The 24005-nt window shown below is 51.7% G+C and overlaps 1 protein-coding gene across 5 annotated transcripts in view; it reads left to right on the top strand.

Moving 5' to 3' along the window:
• LOC118903869 (guanylyl cyclase-activating protein 1) overlaps positions 1 to 24005 on the top strand; it is a 30761-nt gene that overhangs the window by 2122 nt on the left and 4634 nt on the right. For 2 of the 5 annotated variants that reach the window (XM_036869363.1, XM_036869367.1), the window contains exons 2-3: positions 20365 to 20518; positions 20781 to 21107. In XM_036869363.1, the coding sequence (XP_036725258.1) occupies positions 20907 to 21107 (201 nt within the window). In that variant the 5' untranslated portion in view covers positions 20365 to 20518; positions 20781 to 20906. Of the gene's footprint in view, positions 1 to 14452; positions 14526 to 15474; positions 15486 to 15856; positions 15941 to 20364; positions 21108 to 24005 lie in introns of those variants that run through there. The other 3 variants (XM_036869365.1, XM_036869364.1, XM_036869366.1) reach the window with 3 other exon arrangements.

The raw sequence follows: 24005 nt of genomic DNA, 5'->3' as shown, positions 1-24005 counted from the left end.
TGACCTCAATACAGTTACCACACTCAAGAGATTTAAGATCAATAGACTATTAACATCTCAAATATACTCCACATTAAAAATTTCCCAATTATCCCCCCAAGATGTCATTTTAGTTTTTGATTTTTTTCCAGTCCACAGTCTAATCAAGGTTCACACATTGCATTTGCTCGTCATGTTCCTTTAATCTCTTAATTTAGGGCAGTCCCCTGCTTTTGTTTGTTTTTCATGACAGTGACATTTTTGAAAAGTCCCCCCAGTGTCAAGGGACAGGATGAGAAGGGCCCTCAAGGCTGTGAGGTCATTGTTTTCCCACCAGGAGGGGAGGGACTGAGGAACAGATTGGGGGACAGAGCATCTTTAAAAACACTCGTGTTTCCCAAATGTTTTTGGGTGGTGACACACCTGTGCTCAACCTTGTCCTATCCCACCCACTCCCATGGCACTCCTGGAACCAATTCCTATTTATTCAAGGAGTATTTGTGGAGGCTGTCCCAGTTGCCTGGTGCCGTGCTCAGGGTTTGTGATAACTGGGGATAGAAGAGAATTATAGAAGTCTTATTTCTACCATGGAGGATCTTGGGGTCTAATCAGGAAGCTGGGTTTACATGATTCAAGGTGGCAGAGCATGATGACCAAGTACAGAACAGTGACTGCTGTCACTAATACATACACAACAGGAATTCAGAGGAGGGGAGGTCAGCGTGGGCTGGAGAAGTCCAGGAAGGCTTCTTGGAAGAATTGAGATGTGAGCTGGCCTGTGAAGGATGACAAAGATGTTAATAGAGACCAGAAGGAGCCCATTCTAGGGCATCCACACATACCCATATGATCTGTCCCTCCACGCCCCATCTCCACATCATGGCTCCTCCCACTGTCCACACAGGAAGGGCACAAGGGGACCCCAGATGCCCCATCACACCCTGGACATCATCACAACCCACCCAAGTGCTCTAGACACTCAGGCATGAGATAGGGGCTTCCTTCTTGGAGACCTCTGAGGTACGAGGCCCCTCCAACCTTGGGTTGCTCCTGGGCTCTTACACCCTGAACCATCCCCAGCAGAGCCACCATCCATTGGCTCCATTCATGTACAACTTCCACCATATAACTAATATTCTTGAGAACCGCTGTGTGCTCAGCTCTGGGCTGTGAAGGATCCAGAGAAATCAAAGACATGGTTCCTGAGTTCAAGTTGCTTTAGTCTATTTGGGGAGACAGGGAGAGACACATGGAGAGATGAAGGGTGGGGAGGTAAATGATGAGGGGGAGACTAACAATGGAATTAACAGAGGCTCAGAGGAGGAGCAATCAGGGTGGTCTGGAGGATCGGGGCGTGGGGGGGGGTATGTAGGAGGAGCAAAGACCTTTGCAGGGGCTTAGGATGGTGGAGCTGGGAATTGGGGGTTGGAAGGGAGGTCACAGCAAGATTGGCCAGGGTATGATAGGCTTAAAAAGGCCAGCTGGTAACATTGGAAACAACTCAGATTGTCCAGCTAACAATGACTGGTTAAATGAATTATGGCATATTCACACAATGGAATAATAATGCAACTCTAAAAATGAATGAGTCAGCCGACTGTGTCCAGTTATCTACAAGATAAACTGATAAACTGTTGGCAAAACCGTGTGTGTGTGTGTGTGTGTGTGTGTGTGTTACCATTTGGGGCAGGATAAGTATGATCATATTTGCTTGTATTGGCACAGAGAAACTATGGAAAGACACATAAGAAACTAGTAAAAGTAGTTACTGGGGGGAAGTGGGGGGAACTGGGCAAATGGAGTGGGAGGGAGAATTTTCACTGAACACCTTTTTATAGTTTCTAATTTTCAAACCATGGTAAATATATTTGCTGTTTAAAAATTAAAGATAAAAATAACTCAGCAGGAGAGTTTAGTCTAGAAGTGTGGACCACCACGAACCAGCAGCCTCTACATCATCTGGGCTCTTACTAGAAATGTAGGATCTCTGGCTCCATTCCAGACGTTGGGCAACCTCTCTGGGTCTCCGCTTGTTCTTCTGTAAAACCGGCTATTAATTTAAGGCCATTGTGAGATTCAGTGAGCTGTTGCATTAAGGTACCCAGCAGAGGATCTGTATTTTAACAAGACCCCCAGGTGATTCAAGAGCATGTTAAGGTTTGAGAAGCTCAGGCCTAGAGTCAGTGGTTACCAGGCAACGGAGCAGGCAAGGGTGACTGGCGGTAACAGCTGTGTATAAGGATCATCTAGCAGCTGGATGAAGGGCCAAGAGAAGGAGAAAGTGTAGGCTGAGGGGCTAAGAGAGGCTGCGTAATTGATTGGTTCATTGGTTAATCAGTTGGTATTGATACAAGCAGGAGGGGATGTGGACACGCGTGCTGGTGGTAGAAACAGAAAGTAAAGTTGTTAGTTTGTGGGACATTTCTTAGGAAGAAAGGAAGGGCTTGGTAAACAGCTTGCATATAGGGAAGTAGAAAAAACGACAACAACAAGAACTCTGAGCCCGTTTCCTCATCTGTAACATGGGAGTAATAACAGTACCCCCGTCTGAGGGTTGTTAAGAAGATTAAATAGGATAAAGGATGTGAAGCGCCAGCACAGGGCCTGGCACCCAGGGGCCACTCCTCAAGTGTTTGTTCATTTCTCCTCCTTCTGGTCCCCTTGCTTTTGGGGTTAGTTTTGGTTGGGGATGGAGGAAAGGGGAGAACGAGAGTGACCCATGAACACCAGAAGGGTTTGAGGCTGCTGAGTCTGGACAGCAGGGCTCTCTCTGCCCTTACACCACCCATTTCACCCAGATTCCACTCCCATGTTGGTGCGTGAGGGGTGGGCAGTTTCTGGCAGCTTTGGAGGCTGAGTTCTCTGGAGCAGGCTTGGGACCTGATTCTCTGTCCAGCTCAGCCCCCCAGACCATAGTAGCCCTGCTCCATCTAATGACAACACCTCACACCTGCTCCCCCAGGAAAAGAAACCGCCAAATAACAGGCTCCCGTCGAAACAGCCAAAAGCCCAATCCTGTAATTAAATCTCGGCTCAGCAATGACTTAGTCACCTCCAAGAACCAACTTTACTGGCCGGTTCTGGAATGTGGGGTGGGATGAGGGCCTGGCAGGTGCAGTCTCCCCAGAGACCCAGCCAGGCCTTTGTCAGAGCTGTCAGGTCTCTCCTCCAACAAAGCCAAACACTCCTGTCCGGGGGAGTGCACTCTGAGCGGGGGGAGGGGGGGAAGGCAGGCTGAGAGACCCTGAGAGTCACCTCATTCCCCGACCCAGGTCTCTGTAGCTAGCTCTGCAGGGGCAAAAGTCAAAACTCCCGTCATGCCAGCTCCCACATGCCACTGAGCTGCAGCTCATCGCGTCCAGCCCCGTGTTCCAGGCTGGAGACACCTTCTGCCAGACCAGCTCCTGAAAATGTTCCCTTCAGCCTGCAGGGCAGGGTGGGCTTCAATCCCCCCAACCTCGGCCTTCCTCTGGGCTGGGCAGGTGCCAGGAGATGTGATCAGGCTGAGAGAAAGTCTGGCTGGTGTGGAATCCTACATCCTGAGAAGGGGGTCAGGGTCATTACCTGGTGCCTAAGAGTGTGAGGACCCAAGGTCCAGCCCTGGGTAGGGAGTGGTGTGTTCGGGGTGCTGGGGAGAGACTCATTTCCCTTTGTAACTGTGGGCTCTGTGGATGGGACCATGGCATAGTGGGAAAGACCCTTGCTGGGGAATAGGTTTGAATCCTGACCGTGCTGTTTAGCAAGGGTGTGACCTTGGCTGAGTTACCACCTCCCTCTCTGAGCCTCAGTTTGTTCATCTGTAAAACGGGCTATTAATGTAGGTTTTTATGAGATTCAACGAGATAAAGGGTTAAGATACCCAGCAGAGAGTCTTGACTCATGATGATTACTTAGTACCTAGGTGCTCCTGCCCCGGTTCCCTACCCTGACTTTGGGCATGGAGGTGCTAAACAGAGAATAGCAAAGACAGAACAGAGGCCCTGAGAGGCTGCACAAGAGCAGTACCAATTCTACAAAGAACCTCAAGAAGGAAAATTACACCGAGGTCCAGGAGACAGGGTGGGGCAGGTGTCTACAAGGTTACCTCGAAGGCCAGACAAAAACATCCCATTGTAAAACACATCCCACCATCTGAAATCATGTGTCTATGTTAAAAAAAAAAGATTGTTAAGTACAAAAGCAAAAAACAAAATTTCATGTAGATTGTGACTACAGGTAGATAAAGTGTATTTGTGAATGGCCAGGGGTTAGCAGGAAACAAGACCGTGGAGATGGCTTAGGGGGAATGCCAGGACTACATGTGGGATTTTTACTTTTCAGTAATGTGCTCTGTTGGTAGATCATTTGTTTTAACTTAAAATTCTACAAATAATAAAGAACATAATTTAGCACGGAATACATGTTCTTTTTTAAAAGAACACTGGATGGGGGTGGTGGTGGTGTGTGGAGATGTGGAGTCTAATGGCTCTTCTGCCACTAACCTCCCGTGAGACCATGGAGCCTTCCTGAGCCTCAGTCTCTCCATCTGTAAAATGGGATGGCAGACTCCAATGCTCAGGTGTAGTTTCTCATCTCGTTAAAGTGCTCATTGGCTTGCAGAGCAGAGGCAGAACAGCATATGAGGCTGTCTGGCCCTCCTGTACAGGGGGTCTCTGAGGAAAGCGAGGTGAGCACTGGGATACAGGAAGCATTTCCTGGGCATGGCCGTCTCCTCTGCACCAGACCTGTGCTCTGGTGTGGGAGGTCTAGCCTTCAAGATCAATCCCTACCCTCTAGGAATCAGCACAGCCCCACAACACTTCTCACGTGTTCTGGAGACCAACACTTGAACGGGGACTTTGAGCCCTGGGTGCGTTTCCATGCAACCTCTCCTGGGTCCAGCTTGTCTCTCTCTCTCTCTCTGTGTCTCTCTCTCTGTGTGTGTGTGTGTCTCTCTCTCTCCCTGAGACCTGGAAGGAACAGCAGCTGCATCTGCCATTCACTGAGCATCTTTTCTGTGTCAGACACGGGGGCCGAGTGGATTATGTGCATTAACCCACTACCATCAAGTCAGCCCTGCAAGGAAGGGGCAATACACCCATTTTATGGATGGAGAAAAGAAGATTTCAAATGACATCTACTCATACTCTATGACCAGTCAATTCTGTCTTAGGAGTAGGCCCCAAAGAAACCTTCACCCTGGTCCATAAGGGGACGTGGATGTGATGTCATTGCAGTGCTGTTTGTGGGGATGGGAAATTGGAGACACCTGGGTGGAGAAGGGATACACAGCATTTGGAAGCAAGGAACTAAATGCTCGTATAGCAACGCAGATGGATCTTAAAAAACAGAACGTAGCGATCAAAGTAAACAACAGAATGAGATCTAAAACACACAAAACCACTTAAGTAAATGAACACTACTTGCACACAAAACAACAATATATATTTTGCAAACACATATGAACAAGAAGATACTCATTAAGCACATTTGAATGGTTGCCTCTGGTGGGGGTGGGTGGAGAGCATGGCTGGAGACTGGAGATAAAGAGGGGAAATTAATACAACAAGAGTGGAGGACTTCATGGACCAGTGGTGATAATGCAGCATGAAGTGAGCTGTAGGAATAACTCAGACACCTGTACTTGAAGTCCAACAAGGGAAACTCAAGTAAGGATCAGAGAGGTTAAGTAATTTGTCCAAATCACACAGCAGGTAAGGAGGAGTGGAGAGGATGTTTAAATAAGCAGGCTACCTCTAAGTAGCCTGCAAGGCAGTAGCAGGACCCTGAAAGCCACATGCCTGCACCTCAACAGAGGTGTGTATGTGGCAAGGGATGGGAGTGGTCTCTGGATCTTCCTGGGCTCCACAAGTCAGCCCTGAGTCTCACTAGCTCTCCCCATCCTTCCCAAACACCCACTGAGCGCTGTGGGGTACAGATCACCGTCCTTACCTTCCGGGAATTTTGATGAGGAATAAAATGAACTCACGCTGGGAATGTGGCAGAGAAGTCAGAAAGGGTGGACTTCCCGGAGACAGGACTGATTCAGTGCTGTCTGGAGCTTAGAAATGATAATAACAATATAACTCAGCGCCTACCATGCAGCAGGCCCTGCTCCAAGCTCCCGTTCCCTCTTCCCCACCCTCTCCCAAGCAAGATATCATCTGCCCAGAGCCTTGGAGATCCCTGAACAGAGGCTCCGGCAGGGCTGCTCCTCCTTCCCTTCCTCCCTGCCTGCCTCCCCTCCTGGCCTCCCCCAGCCTCCTCAGAAATTAGGGGTCATTACCATCAGGGCTCACACCTGATGGTCATTACCTCGGATCTCACAATCTGAGCAGAGCGTACAAGTCATCCACACCTCAACCCCCAATCTGCCTGTGGGCCCCAAAATCTACCCCATGCCCAACAGTCAGTGCTGACACAGTTCCAGGAAGGAAACAAGTCCTGGGTCCAGCCCAAGCCAGTGGGCTGAGGGCAGGAAATCACCAGCTTGCTTTGCCTCCGCCACCCTGGGCCTCCGCCTTTCCTCCCCCACTGACCCAGGGAGAAGCCCAGGGCACTCCTACATGTGGCATTTCTGACACATTCCTGGAAGGCGCTCACCAAGTCTGGTGTTGGGGAGATGGGACCCTAAGGAGGTGTGTGTGGGGAGGGGTCAGGTTTTGAAGATGGGGAGAGGACAGCCCATTCAGCCACCTACCCCTCAAAGCAATTACCCACCCAAACACAATAAAAGCTAATAGTTATTGAGTGCTCACTCTGTGCCAGGTACTGTCCTAAGTGTTTTGCCCAACTCTATTAGTTAGGGACCTTTAGCCCAACCATTTTACAGATGAGCAAACAGAAGTACAGAGAGGTCAATTACTTGCCCAATGTCACACAACTGATAAAATGGTAGAGCCAGGATTCAAGCTCAGAAAGTCTGGCTCCTGGGCCTGCAATCCCATCCTCTATACCACAACAACCCACCATCGATCCGCTCATTGACAATCTGCCCATCCACTCAACCATGGCCACCCCACCCAGACACCTGTCTACTCACCTATCCATCCATCCCTTCGTCTCCTAACCCCCTGTTTGAAGTGGTCCAGGAAAGGGAACAGCAAATATTGAATACAAAGGCTTAGAGGGGAAGAGAGCAGGACATTTTAAAAAAATATTTATTTATATATTTATTTAGGCTGCACCAGGTCTTAGTTGTGGCACGTGGGATCTTCGTTGCGGCGTGCGGGATCTTTAGTTGCCATGCAGGATCTTCTGGTTGCGGCATGTGAACTCTTAGTTGTGGCATGCATGCGGGATCTAGTTTCCCCCACCAGGGATCGAACCTGGGCCCCCTGCATTGGGATCACAGACCCTTACCCACTGGACCACCAGGGAAGTCCCAGGGCATGTTTAAGAAAGTAGCTACTGCATAGAGTGAGGGAAAAGATAGCAAGAGATGAGACTAAGAAGGTGACCAGGGCTCAAATCAGGAGGGTCTGCCCATCCACCATCTATCCACCTGCCCACATCCATCCACCTGCCCATCCACCCTCCCACTCCTTTGTCTGTCCATCCATGGGTTCATGTGTCCATCCATCATCCATCCATCCATCCATCCATCCATCCATTCATCCACCCATCCTTCATCTCTGTACTTTAGAAGGCAGATAGAAAGAGAGGAAGAAAGAGAATGGAGAGTTGGCTGGGTACATTTATTCCCCGCCAGTGATCTCTCGTGAAATCACGAGAAACATGAGGGTGCCTGGAGGAGTATTAGGACTGCTGGAGGCACCTGAATAACTAGGATGCTTTCCTCCTCTCTCCACTCACCCCACTACCCACAGCTCAAAGGTCCTGGGAATTGTGGGAAGAAGGAAGTGCAGAGTGAGTCAGTATCAAGGTTGTAAGACCCATCCAGACCTTGAAACTTCAGCCCTCAGCCCTGCCCCTGTATCTCCTTAGGAAGATAGAAGGAATTGTGTTGTCAAAGAGGTGTCACAATGCCCCCAGCCCCATACAGTTCTCCCTACCTTGGCATCCCAGTACCCTCCCAAGAGTCCCTGAAAACCTCTGGAGCCCCTGGCCACCAGAAGTTCCATCTCATCACCAAGGAAGGCCCTGGTCAAGGATGTCCCAGGTAGGATGACATCACAGTGTTGGATCAGGGAAGCCCAAGGTCACAAGAAGTTTGACTGGCAGAAAGGAGCATGAAGGCCCCAGCCAGGCCCACCTGTGCTGGGAGCTGAAGGCCTCTTACAAAAGGCTTAGGTGCCGGTGACACTGCCTGACTCTTGTTCCCCAACTGTGGAGCTGTCATTGTCTCCCGGGAGGCGGGGGAGGCAGGCAGGAAGTGGGCCACCATCAATTCCTCTGGTTCCTGCCCCTTCACTTCCCCGAGAGGCTTCCTGGACTGTTAGTTTGCATGGCCCCACCTCCTAGGCAAACTTGTGACAAGTAATAATGCTGGCAAACGTTTACTGAGTGCTGAAGAGGTCTATGTACCTCGCCAAGAATATCTCATTAACTCATGGTAACCCTATGAGATAGATTCTCTTGTTATTCCCACTTCATAGATGGGAAAACAGACACAGCGTATTATAAATTACCAGGGGGAATGCCCTGGTGGTCCAGTGGTTAAGACTCCATGCTTCCACTGCAGGGGGAACGGATTCGATCCCTGATTGGGGAACTAAGATCCTGCACGTCGTGCGGTGTGGCAAAAAAAAAAAAAAAAAAATTCACAGACGAGCAGGTACCCAGTGGGTGGTGGAGCTGGAATTTAAATTCCAGGCCATCCTGCTACACGGCCTCCTGAGGGAGCTGAGGTCCCCGCTAGGTCTTCCCATTGACTCCCTTCAAAGTCCCCCTTGTCCCCACCGCGGGCAAATATGTGCTCATAAAGGTTCAGGGGAGTGTGTCGACACCTCGGTGTAGGAGCTGGACGAGGCTGATGATAATTACCATTTGCTTTTACAGCTCCCGCGACTCATCACCCCCCCCACCACAAGCTGGTGCAGTAGATAGCCTTATTAGCCCCATTTTGCAGATGAGGCAAGTAAAGCTCAAAGAGGTTCAGCGACTTGCCCAAGGATGCCTGACCTGTAAGGGCAGAGTCCGGTCCTGAGCTCAGCCTTCAAACTCCAAAGGCCAGGCACATTTCCAGTCCCAGGTGCCCTGGGAGCCTTTGCCAGCTGCCTCACCCAATGCTATTTGCATTTTCACAGGGCACAGGCCCTCCGTGAAAAAGCGAGGTACTAATGGTGGAGTGTCAGGCATGGGCTAGGCCAGCAGATGGGCAGGGGGCCTGAAGTATTTGGGAGGACATACATATCACAATGAGGTCTTCTTGCCCTACTCAGAAAGTGCCACGCTTGAGTCTGTCTCTTCCCCATTCTACATCCTGGTATAAGGGGAAAACATATACATTGTATATCTAAAAGGCCTTGATGGAAGTCATAGAGGGAGGGGGTCAGATTCCTTCTTTTGGCTCTAACTCAAAACCCAATTGAAACAGGGTAGTGAGATTCAGAAGGGAGGGAAGGGGCTGGTGGGACCCTCTCCTTGCCCTTTAAGCTTCATTGCCCCACCCCCATCCCCCATAGAACAGGAGGAATGGGAGGCTTAAGGCTGCAGGAAGCAGATAGGGGAGATGGGGATCTTCCTTCAACCTCTAAACCAGTTTTCTCAACCTTGGCACTATTGACCCTGTGAGCCAATCATTCTTTGCGGGGGCGGGGGTGGGGATGTGTGGCTGTGTGCTGACCTGTGCAGTGTGGGATGTTTAGCAGCGTCCTGGCCTCTAGACACCAGTAGCACCCCCCAGTAGTGACCACCAAAAATGTCTCCCGGCATTGCCAAATGTCCCCTGGGAGGGGGGAATACACCCAGTTGTGAACCATTTCTCTAAAGTCACACACACACACACACACACACACACACACACACACACACACACGCTGTGCATTTGACAGGGAGGACCTCCTGAGAGGGGAGGAGTTGGTTAAATGAAACCAGATGTTAACCTGGAAAATATGCAGTCGGCCCCACCCTCCCTCCAGAGCTGGCCGGATGGGGTGTTCTCAGCCCTCTGAGCTTAGTCGCCTGGAGCCTGGCTGGGCCCCCGGAAGGGGCAGGGCAAGGCTGGGATTGCCTGGGCCTCCTCCTCCTCCTTCTCCTCCTCCTGCCCCTCCCCTTCCCCCTCCTCCTCCTCCCCATCCACCTCCTCCTCCTCCTCTTCCCCCCATCCACCTCCTATTCCACTCCCCCTCCTCCTCCTTTCTCTCTACCTCCTCCCTTCTCTCTACCTCCTCCCTCTCCCCTTCCCCGGGGCTGTCCCTCTGCCCCAGTTTCTGTGTGGGTCTCGTCCCTGGATGTCCTGGGGTCCTGGGTCCCCCTAACCAGGGTCCCAAGTGTAGGGGCAGCAGCAGCAGCTGGGGCATAACTGACGGGAGACCCAGGGCCTGGGCTGGGGTGGAGAGGGAGGGGAGGATTCAAATCCTGGTTCCTGCACTAACTGGTCACTAGTCATGCGACTTCTTCAAGGTTCTTACACGCCACTCACTAACCATGTGAACTTAGGCAAAGCTTAGCTTCCTCTGAGCCTCAGTTTCTGCATTTGGAAGATGGGAGTAACATCTCAAAATGGCTCTTCGGGGTTTTTGCAAAGCTGAGTGGTTAGCACTTGGTAGATTCTCAATCCTGTTAGCAAAGAGCATTGCCCTTCCCCCTGTAGGAAGATCCCCCCCGACCAACTCTTCTGAAAGCACATGCCTCTGTCACCCCTCACACCAGCTCCCGAGCCTGAGGTGCAGGGTCCAGGTGGCCAAGACTGCTGGGGAGCAGGGGCTGGTAGGAGGTGGGGCCTCTGCAGTTCCTTCACCACTATGGCCACAGGATGAGCCTTCCCGTGGTGTCAGGAGGACCAGAACCTCAGAATCATGTTTTTTTTTTTGGGTGGGGGCTGTGTTGGGTCCTTGTTGCTGCACGCGGGCTTTCCCTAGTTGTGGCGAGCGGGAGCTACCCTTCGTTCCGGTGCATGGGGTTCTCATTGCGGTGGCTTCTCTTGCTTCGGAGTATGGGCTCTAGGGCATGCAGGCTTCAGTAGTTGTGGCGCAGGGGCTTAGTTGCTCCACGACATGTGAGATCTTCCTGGATCAGGGCTCGAACCCATGTCCCCTGCATTGGCAGGTGGATTCTTAACCACTGCGCCACCAGGGAAGTCCCCAGAATCATGCCTAACATGGAAGAAACCCAAGCCACTTCTGTGGCCCAGGAAAGGAAAATTCTGCAGGGCCAGGCCGTCAGCCTCAACACTGAGGATAAAGAAATTGTCATGGACTCTATAGCAGTGATTCTCACTGCCCTCAGGAGACACTGGCAATGCGAGAGACATTCTTGGCTGTCACAATTGGGAGGGGGGGCTACTGGCATCTAGTGGGTAGAGGCCAGAGCTGATGCTAAGCATACTTCATTGAAGGACAACCCCACAGCAAAGATTTATCCAGCCCAAAGTGTCAATGGTGCCGAGACCTAGGAGCCCTGCTCCCCAGGGCTTCATATTTGTGTTCATATGTGCAGTGTCTTTGTTACTTCCACACCCAGAGCCTGGTTTACAAGAGGAGCTCAGGAATAGTTTTGCACGAAAGGACGGAGCAACCGATGTCACAACCTCAGCTGCACTAAGAGATAATTCATAGAATAAACCTCACACTCGCGGTGTGTCATCCTGTCTGTGCAGGGTCCACAGACCCAGAACCAAAATCCAGCCTTCAAAACCCCAGAGTGTCCTTGCCAAACTGAGGCATTGGGCTGCCCTCTCTCACCAGCGAGCCTGAGGGCTGGGGAGGGGCCGCCTTGACTGCTCGCCTGCCACCCAGCACCCCTGGCAAGGGCTCAGCAAGGTGACAGAATGAGGACAGAAAGGAATCGGCAGGCCCTGCCCCACAGTACTGTGGATATGGCAGTACACCCTGTGGAGTACAGGGTGTGGTCCCTGGGGTCAGCCAGGCCTGGGTTCCCATCGCAGCCTGGCTCCTTACCAGCCACGTGACCCGAAACATGGGAATAACCTCCTTACTTCAGTTTTCTCAATTATAAATGGGGCTAATAGTATACCTTCCTTAAAGGGTTAATGTGAGGATTCACAGAGAAAATCCGCTTAAAGAGTTTGGCGCCGTGCTCATAAATGGTAGTGAAAAACGAGCGTTGATTATCACTGTCATACCTCATTTCCGGTGCTTGCCCCTCTGCTTGTAATCCTGCGTCCCAAGGCTGAGCCTGGATGAGTCTGGGAAGGCTGCTGATGGCTCGTGCACCCCTCCCTCTCTCCAGCTTGGCTCTGTGCCAGCACTGGGTTAAGCCCCAGGGACACAGGTGAATAGGATGTGGTCCTGACTGCTAGGAGCAGTTTACGGGCTGTTGGGACATTAGCAAGAGCGCGGAAGGACCACAATTTGGGATTAAGATGAGGCAAGCACAGCACCTAGGGCGCAACATATTGTAAGGAAGCACTCACCATGCCCTTGCACGAGTCTGAGTGTGAGTACCTCCTTAAAATGTACACCCTTGCCTCACCCTAGTCCCAGCCCAGCAAAGGACCACATCCCAAGAGGAGGGCCTGAAGGCACAGAGGAGGGTGAGATGGGGGCAGAGACTGCAGCATCTGAGGCTCCCTGGAGGAGGTGTCATGAGGGCTGCTGGCTTGGAAGGATGGGGAGAATTTTGAAGTGCAAAGCTGAGGACACGTATACTGCTGGGTAGGAAACTATGGGAGCAGAGACTGCCTTGGAGAAAAGCCCTGGGCAAGTTTGAGTTGGGCAAATAGTTTGTAAATTAAATGCAAAAGAATGTACAGTACGACTTGGGTATAGGTGGTTTCTTTTGTAAGAAGGCAGAGGTTCAACTTCTAGTAGCTCTGCAGCTAGGGATTCCCTCCCAGTTCCCTGGGGCCTCAGCAGAGAGAAGATGGGTTCCCCTGAGATTTGTAGCCTGGGGGAGTGGCTCCAGGGCCAGCAGAGCTCCAGGGCGGCTCTGTGGGCTTCTGACCAGTGCCCCTGTCCCCTCCCTCCTGCCTCTGGCCCTCGCGGTCAAAGTCCCGGTGTCCGATACGCCAGCTCTCCCCTTCTTTCCTTCCTCCCAGGACTCACAGAAACCCTCAGTACCCAGCCATGGGCCAAAGACGCCATCAGGCAAAAAGGTGAAGCCTCCACCCTGTCCCCTGTCCCGGTCGTGGAAGCAGGACCATGCGCAGACTCTGGCGGCGGCCTATGTGCCGGTGGTGGTGAACCCCAGGGGGCAGAACCCGGACAAGTTCAGGCTCAATTTCTACACCTCCCAGTACTCCAACACCCTGAACCCCTTCTACACCTTGCAGAAGCCTACCTGCGGCTACCTGTACCGCCGGGACACTGACCACACCCGCAAGCGCTTCGACGTGCCTCCTGCCAACCTGGTCTCGTGGTGCCCGTAGGCCTGTGCCAGTCAGAAGCCCCCTACCCTGCACCCTCACCCCCATGATCCCGGGTCCCAGAGGGGAAGGGCTGCTCCTTCCTGGAGGAGCAGAAAGTGCCTGGGCTAGGACGGCTGTGCCCTGCCCGCTGTCAACAATGGCAAAGGGAGGTCTCACTTCTCAGCAGCAATTAAAGTTTGTCCTTCCTTTCCCTGGCATCTGAATGGGTGGCCGTGGGTGGGTAGACTGAGGCCACAGGGGTGTTGTAAGCAACGTTATGTCCAGAGGTGCCTGAAGACTTGGAAAGACTTGATTCTCATCACCTCACCCCAAGAGTAACCCCAATTCCCCTCCAGAGCCTGAGTCCCAAGCAAAGTCCATACTGGCCATGCCCTCCCAGTGACCCAGGCTTGGCAAGCCATCCAACAACAAGAAAGAGATACATCAACTGACCGTGACCTGGGGTTGGAGCAGCCACTGGAGAATGGGGAAGTCCTGTAGGGAGCGAACCCGGTCTCCAGGGGGCCTCCTCTCTAGCCCCAGTTTTACATAAAACCGCCTCTTCTGACTTGTAGTTTGTTGGCGAGGGATGGATTTCCCATCTCAAGTCTTACCTCTGGTCCAGCAGAACTGACGCTGAGGTTAGTTAGGCTCATGGGCCCTGGTTCATGGAGAAGGGGGATGAAGGCAGAGGGCACTTGACTCATGGCCTGACTGAGTTCTGGTCACTGCCACCCAGGCCTGGATCCAATGGCCTGCTGGCACCAGCTCAGACCGGCCTGTGACAACTGACTGTGGACATCTCCGAACTCCTCAACCAGTGACTTCCTGCTGGTAGCTTGAAATCAGCCGTGGTGGAAGTATTTACACCACGGAAACCAGCAAACACCTATAAACTGGGGTTTCTTTTTTTTCCAGAGAGCCAGTGGTTAAATTCACCACTGGGTGAATCCAACTGGTTTCATTTCTAGGAATCACACCTCATTCTAGGTAGAGTGGCGTATTCAGTGGAGCATCCTTCTAGAGCACAAGAGGCTGGGGCTGGTGTGGGATGAAGGGACAGGATGCTGAGGACCCAGACCAGCAGCCAGTGCTTGGCCAGGCTTCCCTGGATCCCTTCTCTAAAAAGAAGATGGTAAGTGGAGAGAAAGGACGAGAGGGCCTCCTAAATATCACCTAACAGCGAAGAATCCAGGTTCTTCCAGGTTGAGGTAGGCTGTCTTTCAAGGTAGAAGCTTTCCTCGAATGCCTGGTGATCCTAGGCTGGAAGCAGGCCATTCGGCATCTGTACCAAGTCTCTCCTGCCTGCAAGGAACCAGTGTGAGAAGGAGCTTGCGGTGGGGGGGGCGGGGGGGGGCGGGGGGTGTCTCACTTTTCATAAGCAGACTTTCACTTAACGTCCCGGTTTCCAGAGCAGCTCTTCTCTCTTCCTGAGCTGGACCTAGAGGCTAGGGCCTCTCCAGTTCAAAACTCCAGAATAATCTTCCACCAGGATCAGGAGGGGATAGACGCCTGGAGATGTCAGTTCCGCTGCCTTGAGGAGGGCATCCGGGAAGCCAGTCTCTCCTGACACAAGCTTCCCACCCGTCCTCCTATTTCCGCCCCACCTGTCCTGCACCCCAGCCCCCAGGGCACCTTCTGCGCCCACCTCGCGGAGCCCACGGAGACCTGCGGCAGAAATAGGCTTTGTGTCTGGGCCAGCCTCCACATCCTCCTGCTCTTTTTTATTTTATTTTTTTAAGTTTTGACTGTGTTGGGTCTTTGTTTCTGTGCGAGGGCTTTCTCCAGCTGCGGCGAGTGGGGGCCACTCTTCATCGCGGTGTGTGGGCCTCTCACTGTCGCGGCCTCTCTTGTTGAGCAGGCTCAGTAGTTTGTGGCTCACGGGCCCAGTTGCTCCACGGCACGTGGGATCTTCCCAGACCAGGGCTCGAACCCGTGTCCCCTGCATTAGCAGGCAGATTCTCAACCACTGCACCACCAGGGAAGCCCCCCTCCTGCTCTTTGACAGCACTCGGCTTTCAACTTACCAGCTGTCACAGGCCGGTCTGACCTGGGGTTGGGGCAGCCACTGGAGAATGGGAAAGTCCGCACTCTGGTAAGACACCGCTTGTCCATCTGCCTTCTCTTGTCCAAAATTTTATTAGAACCTCTCATCTACTGTCTTCTTTTTCTTGGTCTCTGTGGATTTGTATTGATAGCTTTTAGAAATGTATTGCCATTTCAGGGCGCTTTTGAAAAGAGGCAGAGATAACATGCAAGTTTTCAGTCTACATACAACCAAAAGTTATACCTCCTATCAATCATCCAACAGACACTGGGTGAACACCTAGTGCGGGCTGGGTCCTTGGGCTACAAAGCTGAACAAGAATCACCTCTGCCCTCCCAGACCCGACAGCCTCGCTGGGCGGGGGCGGGGCCAGCATCTTCACTCCCCCAGCTGACGCCTCCTCCTCTCTCCTGGAGAAGGTCGCCGCCTTGAGGTTCACCTTGGTAGAGCAGCCTCCATGGACGCTTCCCGGAAACCTTCAGAGAAGCCGGCCCAGGTCCCAGGTCGGTCTGGGTGGGATAGTCCCAGGAGGCCAAGAACCTGTGCTCAGGGCTCTGTTGTGTTTCTGTGGAGGTGGCTAGTGGGCAGACGGGCAGCCTTGGAGAGGGTCAGTCAGGCCTGGGATTGCCACCCCTCCCATCCCTTCTGGGCACGGCTTCCACCTCTGTGCCCCTGCCCCACCTGCTCCCTCTCCTTGGCATCATTTAGCCCGGTGGATCCTCTGACTCTGGTATCGCATCTGTCCCGGGAATGAGTCCTGTGGACAGAGCAGCCAGGGGAGGCCACAGACCTCTCTCACGGGGCCACCGCATGAGCTGCCCACTCTGCCCCTCTGTGCCCCTCTTGTGTATTCACCTCTTCCTGGATGCCTCGCTGTGGATCCCAATCCTCCATGTCTTTGGGGGAAGGATGGAGAGCAGGACTGCTAAACCCACCGAGATCTGGGGTTGGGAAGCTGTGGGATTCCATTCCCATCCTGGGCTGGAGTCCGGGATGGCGCCCCACACCCAACGGGAGTGAGCTCCCTGTCGATGGGATTGCTCAGGCAGAGGGGCCACAGGGGAAGGTGCTGGACTAAGGGGCTTACAGGGTCCTCTAGCTCCATTCAGGCTTTCCCCAGAGATTTAAAAACTTAGGCTAAAAGCAAGATGATGAGGTGGAAAAACTTTGGTACCACCACTTAAAATGTTCGTGAACCTCAGAATGTGATTTTTCTGCCTCTGATTTCTCTTGTCTCCCGTGGAAATAACAACACCCACCCCACAGGGCTGTCATGAGCCTATTCATCGAGCTTAGCATGGTGTCTTACACCTAATAGCTCCATCCTACGTTAGCTCTCTTTAATCCTTTCTTTAATCATGCATACATTCATTCATTCAGTAATGTTTTATTGAGCTCAAGCCCCTGTCAGTCAAATGTTATCTCAAAAAGGTAACTGGGGAGAGTTTAATGAGGGGACTATTCGCAGAGAAGCGGGCACAATTAAGGGACTGGTGGTATGCCCAGAGGGTGGCAACAGAGGGAGGCCCTTCTTACCCCTAAGCCTGAGGGGTAGAGGGAGGGGGTTTTGTCACAGGAGCTTGGAGAGGGTTCTGGCAGGAGCTGTAGCTGAAGGTCAGAGAAGACAACTGGGGCCCAAACTGTGACCCAACAGGGAAGGAGGGGAACAGATACCCAGCTTCTGTCTCTTTCCATCCTCCAATCTCCTTCCAGTGCTTCTCAATGGACGAATCCAGACTGAAGCCAGAGGGCTGGGGAGCCCAGGTGATCCAGTCCACAGGGGTCAGCCTCCTGGGGCTCAGAGCAGACCCAGAAAGGTGGAGAAGGAGTGGGGAGGGGCAAACCGAATAACCAGCACACAACCATGTGGAATCCGTGGTACTAGGTGCTGGGAGGTTTTGAGAAATGAGTAAGACAGTAGTCTCTACCCGGGGAACTTGCTGGATTCCTGAGGGCAGGCTGGCAATAAACAGCTGCTTATAATTCCAGAAAGAAATGAGTGTTGTGTCTATGTTATCGTAGAAGTGTGACTGTCATAGACCCTAAGGTGACGTCCAATGGTTTCCACCTCCTGTTGTTCCTGCCTTTGTACAATCCCCTCCCTCTGTGACTTGCTTCTACTCCACAGAATATGGCAAAGGTGATGGGTGTCACTCCCTTGATTAGGTTCCATTATATAAAATTCCATTTTAGCAGATTAGAGGGAGATTCCCCTTGCTGGCTTGACAAAATAAGCATCTGTGTTGAGGAGCCCATGTAACAAGGAAATGTGGGCAGCTTCTAGAAACTTTAGGCAGCCTCTAGGACCTGAGAGTGCCCTCCAGACAATATCTAGCAGGAAGCCAGGGCCCTCAGTCCTAGAGCCACAGGGAATGAATTCCACCAAGGACCTGAATGAGGTGGGAGTGGATTCTTCCCCAGTCAAGCCTTCAGGTGAAAACATAGCCCAGACAACACCTTGATTCCAGCTTTGTGAGATCCTGGACAGAGGACCCTGATGAGCCAGGCTTGGACTCCTGGTCCTCAGAAACTATGAGGTAATATAGGTACATATTTTGAAGCTGCTGACTTTGTGGTAATTTGTTATGTGACATAGAAAACTAATATAACACATAAGCAAGATGTTAGTGTGCTGAGGCAGGAAAGATGAATTCTGCAGAGATTCAGAAGGCTTCACAGAGGAGGTGGCTTTTGTGCTCACACATAAAGAATGAGGAGGAAACCTCATAGGGGAGGTTTGGAAAGGAGAGATGGAAAGATGAGCTTCCATCTCCTCCTTGACCTCTTCGTTTCAAACCCTGGGCCTGAGATGACTCTTCAAGGACACAGATTCCAGCCTGGGCTCCAAGCAAGTTCAGTGGAGGAGCCCTCCTGCCCCCAAGCCCCCCCCCCAAAAAAAACATGTTCTGGAAAACTTGATCAAAGTAGGCAGATCCAAGCCCTCCCCTCCCCCCGCAATGCACCATAAATTGATCACTTTAGGTAGAAGAGAAGTAAAACAGTCCCATTTGATTCTTTTTTCAAAAATAACTATCCTCTGGTTATGTGAGCAACATATATTCATTATGAACCACTTTTAAAAATACAGATTTTTTTTTGAAAAAGCAAAGATTAAAAAATCACTGGTGAGACTTCCCTGGTGGTCCAGTGGGTGAGACTCCACGCTCCCAATGCAGGGGGCCTGGGTTCAATCCCTTGTCGGGGAAACTAGATCCCACATGCGTGCCGCCGCAACTAAGAGTCCATGTGCCGCAATGAAGATTCCGCATGCTGCAACTAAGACCCGGAGCAGCCTAAATAAATAAATAAATAAATACAAAGAAATTAAAAAAGTAAAAAAATAAAAAATGATCCCATGACTCAGAAATGAGCCTGTTAACATTTGGTGGTTTCCTTCTCGTCACAGGTGGCATGTACACAACAGTGACAGGGACAACAGTATTAACGTCACTCTTGTCTCAGTCTTTCTCTCTCTCTCTGGTTTCTAAGGAGCATTCTTAGCTCTGGGCCCTTTAGATGAACTTTCTGAGGATAATGGGCAAAAAGAGTGGTAAAACTGGAAAGGAGGCCACCCAGTGGTTTCTATGATGGAAAGGAAGAGAACTGCTCCTGGGGGAAGACCAGGTCTGAGAAGGCAGACCCTGCCCAGAGCACATAGCCCCCACCCGCACCTCCAGTTCTACCTGGCAGATGCCACATAAGACAGGGCCAGAGAAGCAGCCCTCCCAGGCTCCTCTAGTTCTCAGGGAGCTTTGTCGCATTCCATCCGGAGCACCTTGGTCAAAGAGGGAGATCCCTTTCCAGGTGTCCAGGGTCCTGCTTCCAGTGGTTCCTCTGTGCCCTGAGCTGTTGGAAGGGGGTGTCCACTTGAGGAAGAGCTGCTGGAGCTGAGGAGTACCTAGGCACACTGACCCCATCACTCCGGGCTCCTCCCTCTGCCCAGCCAGTGGTCACAGCTCGTGGATACAGAGGACTGAGCCCTGATGGCTGGAAGGCTGTGACTGCCCTTCCTCTACAGAGCTGGGCCATCTCTCTGAGCTGACCTTCTCCAGGCCCTGGTCCTCCTTCTGTCCAGTTCTCAGGAAATGCTCCTAAGATCAAGAGCCTGATACTCTTCTCACAAAATTGCATAAAAACCACCATCTTCCTGGTGCCTCCATCCCCAAACTGCCTCTGAGGGTTCTAATTTGCTTTTTATTTAAATAAAGATGGGGTGGTCCGCATAGCAGAGGAGGGAGGGAAACAGGGAAGGGTCAGGACAGGGCGAGTGCTGGCTCTGAGCTTTCCCAGTAGCATCCAGCTTAAGTGCACTTAAATGTTGACTCCAGAAAAGAACAAGCTTTAAATTCTATGGCCGGAGAGCATCCCACTAGGTGTCAGAGAAAGATACTGCTGCATAGATGGGCCCCTAGGCTTGGCCTGGGAGCTTTCTAGGACCAGCAGGTAGGAGCACACCCATGCAACTGTGTGCCTGCACTCACACACACACACACACACACACACACACACACACACCCAGGCTGTTAGACACACACTCAATGTCCCCTATCCCCATGCCCCTGGGTGGTGATGGTATCAGGTTTAGGGTCAGATGGAGGGCTGAATTCAAGCGTCCCAGGATGGGAAAGATGCAACCTCCAGGAATATGAGCGTGTGGTCAGAACAGGATCTCTGTGTGTGTGGCTATGGATATTTGTGCAGTTTTATGTAGGAGGGGGTTCCCTTTGGCTGCTTAGGACTCATCTTGGAAGCCCACAAACTCTGCATCACCCAGACACTCTCATATGTTAGCCATCCATGGTGTGATTTGAACCCCTCGGTTGTGACAGCCAAGTGCAGAGCACAGCCTGAATAACTATACACAGCAGCCCTATCAAGAGCCCAAAGTTGGCCCAGCTCTGGAAGAAAAACCAGCTCTTTCTCACAGGTACCTCAATGCCGTGTCTGAGGGCAGGAACCAGAAACATTGAGAACCCATTCAAAACAGGAGGAGAAGGCAGAGGAAGTGACAGGATCAGAACAGCTGCTGGCTGGCCACCCACTCTGTCCTGGTGAGAAGGGATAAGGAGATTGCAAACTGGGTAAGAAAATCCTCTCACCTCCAGCTCAGGGCTGTAATCCTGGGCCTCTGCTCCTCTAAGCTTTGTTCTATTTTCACTCCTCTTCCCAGGGAGTAGGTCTCCATTGGCTGCAAGGATTTAGTGGGGACTTTTAACGCGAGTTCTCCGGCAGCCCCTGGATTTGGGTGTAGGCTTGCACCGCCCCCATTACCTTCTCTCTTCTGCTCGTTTCCTCCTATCATTTCCCTGCACTTTTTGATTCACCACACCCTCCCTCGCTCAGATCTGCGGGACTCAGGCCTGTGGGAGAGGAGGGCCCAGTGTTAGGAAGCCCAGCGGCCCAGGTGCGAGGAGCAGCAGGGAAAAGAACCAGTCCGTCTGGGGCATCCGCCTCCCGTGGGCCTGAGCGATGGGGAACGTCATGGACGGTAAGTCGGTGGAGGAGCTGAGCAGCACCGAGTGCCACCAGTGGTACAAGAAGTTCATGACCGAGTGCCCCTCCGGCCAGCTCACCTTCTACGAGTTCCGCCAGTTCTTCGGCCTCAAGAACCTGAGCCCGTGGGCCAGCCAGTACGTGGAGCAGATGTTTGAGACCTTTGACTTCAACAAAGTGAGCAGGGGTCTGGGTGGGGAGTGCTGGAGGGACACCCCCCCGGCCAGCATGGGGGGTGGGGAGGAGAAGGTGTGAGAATGGCCGGAGGAGTGACTTCATTTATCTGGGAGGTCGAGTGTCGACATCAGGGATTCCAGTTTTCTAACGTTCATTGAGCGCCTACTGTGCACCAGGCACTGGGGGTTCAGAAATGAATCAGCCATCGTCCCTGCCCTCACTCTCCAGGGGAAGACAGAGGCCCCCGATCAGTGCGCCCAGAGGCCAAACCTATTGGCTTCCTCTGCCTCTTCCACATGCACAGTTTATTCCAGAACAAATATGAACACTTACAAGACAGTCGTTGAGCACCTACTAAGTGCTTGGCACTGTATGTGGTGCTTCTGCACAGGCCATTAGATGCTCACGGGATGCAGCAGGAGGAGGGGTGGAGAGCAGAGAGCAGGGTGATGACCTTCAGCCTGGCTGGTCTGGGATGGGCAGGCCCATGTTGCTTGGGTCACCCATCCCATGATGGCCTGTGGACACTAGAACTGGGGACAGTCAGGGCTGCCTGGTCACTGGGGAACCCAGGCTACTCCAGCTCCCAAACACCCGGTGACCTCAGTTCATCCTAAGAGGGATTAAAGGTCTGCGCAGCGGTCAAATTATATGTCTCCCCAAGGAATCACCTGGGTGCATTGGGTAAGGACTTCCTGATAAGATAGAGGGGGCACTGTGAGTTTGGGCCCCTAGTTTTCATCAGCTGGGTGGCCTGGAGCCCATTTCCTCCCCTCTCTGCCTCAGCTTATTCACCTGTATCTGTCATGGAGGTCGGGAGCATTAGTTAAGACGTTTCTTGGTGTTTCATAGCAAATCTTCCATTTATCTGGAGTAATTCAGTCAAGACGTAGTGGTAGAAAAACGTAAATCTACACACCCATCTCCCCACCCCTGCTGGTCCCCACCCCGGCTGGTGCTCCCTTGAAGGCGGGGATGTGATGCTGCCATATGTCCACTGCACGCGAGGGAGAGGTCACCCAGAGCTTTCCCGGCTCCACTCACTGCCCATAGGGTCCCAACATCATTGTAGGCAGGGCTCCTAGGGAAAGCTGGGGTTCAGAGGCTATTTAAAACTCACTAATGTTTAGGATCAAGGGGCCAAAGCAGATTATGGGCTTTGAGTCCCAGCCTCAAGGGCAGCACCATGGTGCCCAAGGGCTTTCCTGAAAGGGATGCAGGGTCAGAGTACTGGAGCCCAGTTTATGGAGACCAAGAGGGATGGCATCATCGGGCTAGTCCCCCAAGATGCTCCAGAAGAAGTGATCTTTCCCGAAAAGGAGGGGGCAGAGTCCATGGTTGAGCCTCAGCACCTTATACCCAAATGCACTGAAATAGCTCAGCTTCTTGCCTGTTAAGGAAACCTTCAGAAGGACCCCCTAAGATTACATGTATGACACCAGGGAGGGGCAACCCATCAACCCTGTATTTGCCTAACCTGAGTCATTCATATGCCATCTCTTGTCACATGTAAGCACCACCTATACTGTCCCAAACCTGACCTCCTCAATTCCACACACATCCCCACCTTCGGGCCTGGGTGCTGCCTGGGACTCTCTTCCTCCAGAATTCTGCTTGGCTCACACCTTCCCCTGCTGCAAGACTCTGTTCAAATATCTCCTTCCCACTGACACCTGCCCTGATCTGCTGGTTTCAACCCCATTTAACTAGGACTAGCCCCCACCGTAGCATTTCCTACTCCTCCCCTTTTCCCCCAGAGCACGTCTCATCTTCTAATACATGATACTGAATAACCTTTAGTTGCTATGTTTATTGTCAATTTCTCCTGCTGGAATGGGAGCTCCATGAAGGCAGGGATTTCTGTCTTTCTTGTTCATTGCTGTAGCCTTTGCACCTAGAACAGTGGCTGGAACACAGTAGGTGCTCAATCAATATTTTAATTTGAGTGAATGACTATGTGAGAAATTATGAATTTTATGAAATAGTTATATATTATATAATATACACTAATTTAAATACATACCTGCTAATTGTTAAACTGAACAGCATCTTTGTAACATCTAAAGTGCCTTGTACACACCAATGGGCTAAATCACACTTCAGGCAACATTGCTTCCAACCATTGTCGCCAGCATAAAGCAGTAGGGCAGGTTAGCTACGAGATGGGACACAAGACTGGGAAGTTTTGATACAGAGAGAAATTAAACAGGGGAGTGCAAACAATAGCCCATGGGTCTATTTTTGTAAATGAATTTTTATTATAACACACCACACCCATTATTTTACTGATTGTCAAAACTGAAATATGTGCTATTTGGCCCTTTATAGAAAAAGTTTGCCAGCCCCTGAATTAGAAGAGAGCTGTATCCTAGGGTACTGCACTGGGTGTGCAGGGTTTGGGGGCATAGCTGTGAGTGGGGAGTGTGACCTGGGTAACCGCCATATGCTTTGTTTACTTCAAAGTTTTGCCTGGGCTTGGCTGTACCCGGCAATCTCACAGGTGCACACAAATCAATATAAATCTTCCATCCCTGCATCTGAGCACTGGGTGGCATTCAGGAGACTTCAGTTTCTAGGAAAGGCTTTGTCATTCACTAGTGTGTGGCCTAACCTCTCTCAACTTTAGCTTTTCATCTGAAAATGCAGACAAAAATACCCAGGGGTGGTTGCGAGATTAAAAGAGTAAAGTGAGTAAAACATCATATGAAGCATGAAAAAAAAGTATCGCTGTAGTCTTATTACTGAATCTAACCCAGACCACAATCTTGAAAAGCGCATACTGTCATTCCCATCTCAGAGCTGAGGAAATGAGACTCGCAGAGGCTACGTGACTTGTCCGAGGTCACACCTCTCCTAAGACATGGTTTAGGTCTTTCTGGCACCAGTGCACATACCTTT

This window comes from Balaenoptera musculus, chromosome 11 (assembly GCF_009873245.2).
Source record: "Balaenoptera musculus isolate JJ_BM4_2016_0621 chromosome 11, mBalMus1.pri.v3, whole genome shotgun sequence".
Classification (NCBI taxonomy): domain Eukaryota; kingdom Metazoa; phylum Chordata; class Mammalia; order Artiodactyla; family Balaenopteridae; genus Balaenoptera; species Balaenoptera musculus.
This window is presented reverse-complemented; position numbering and strand designations above follow the sequence as displayed.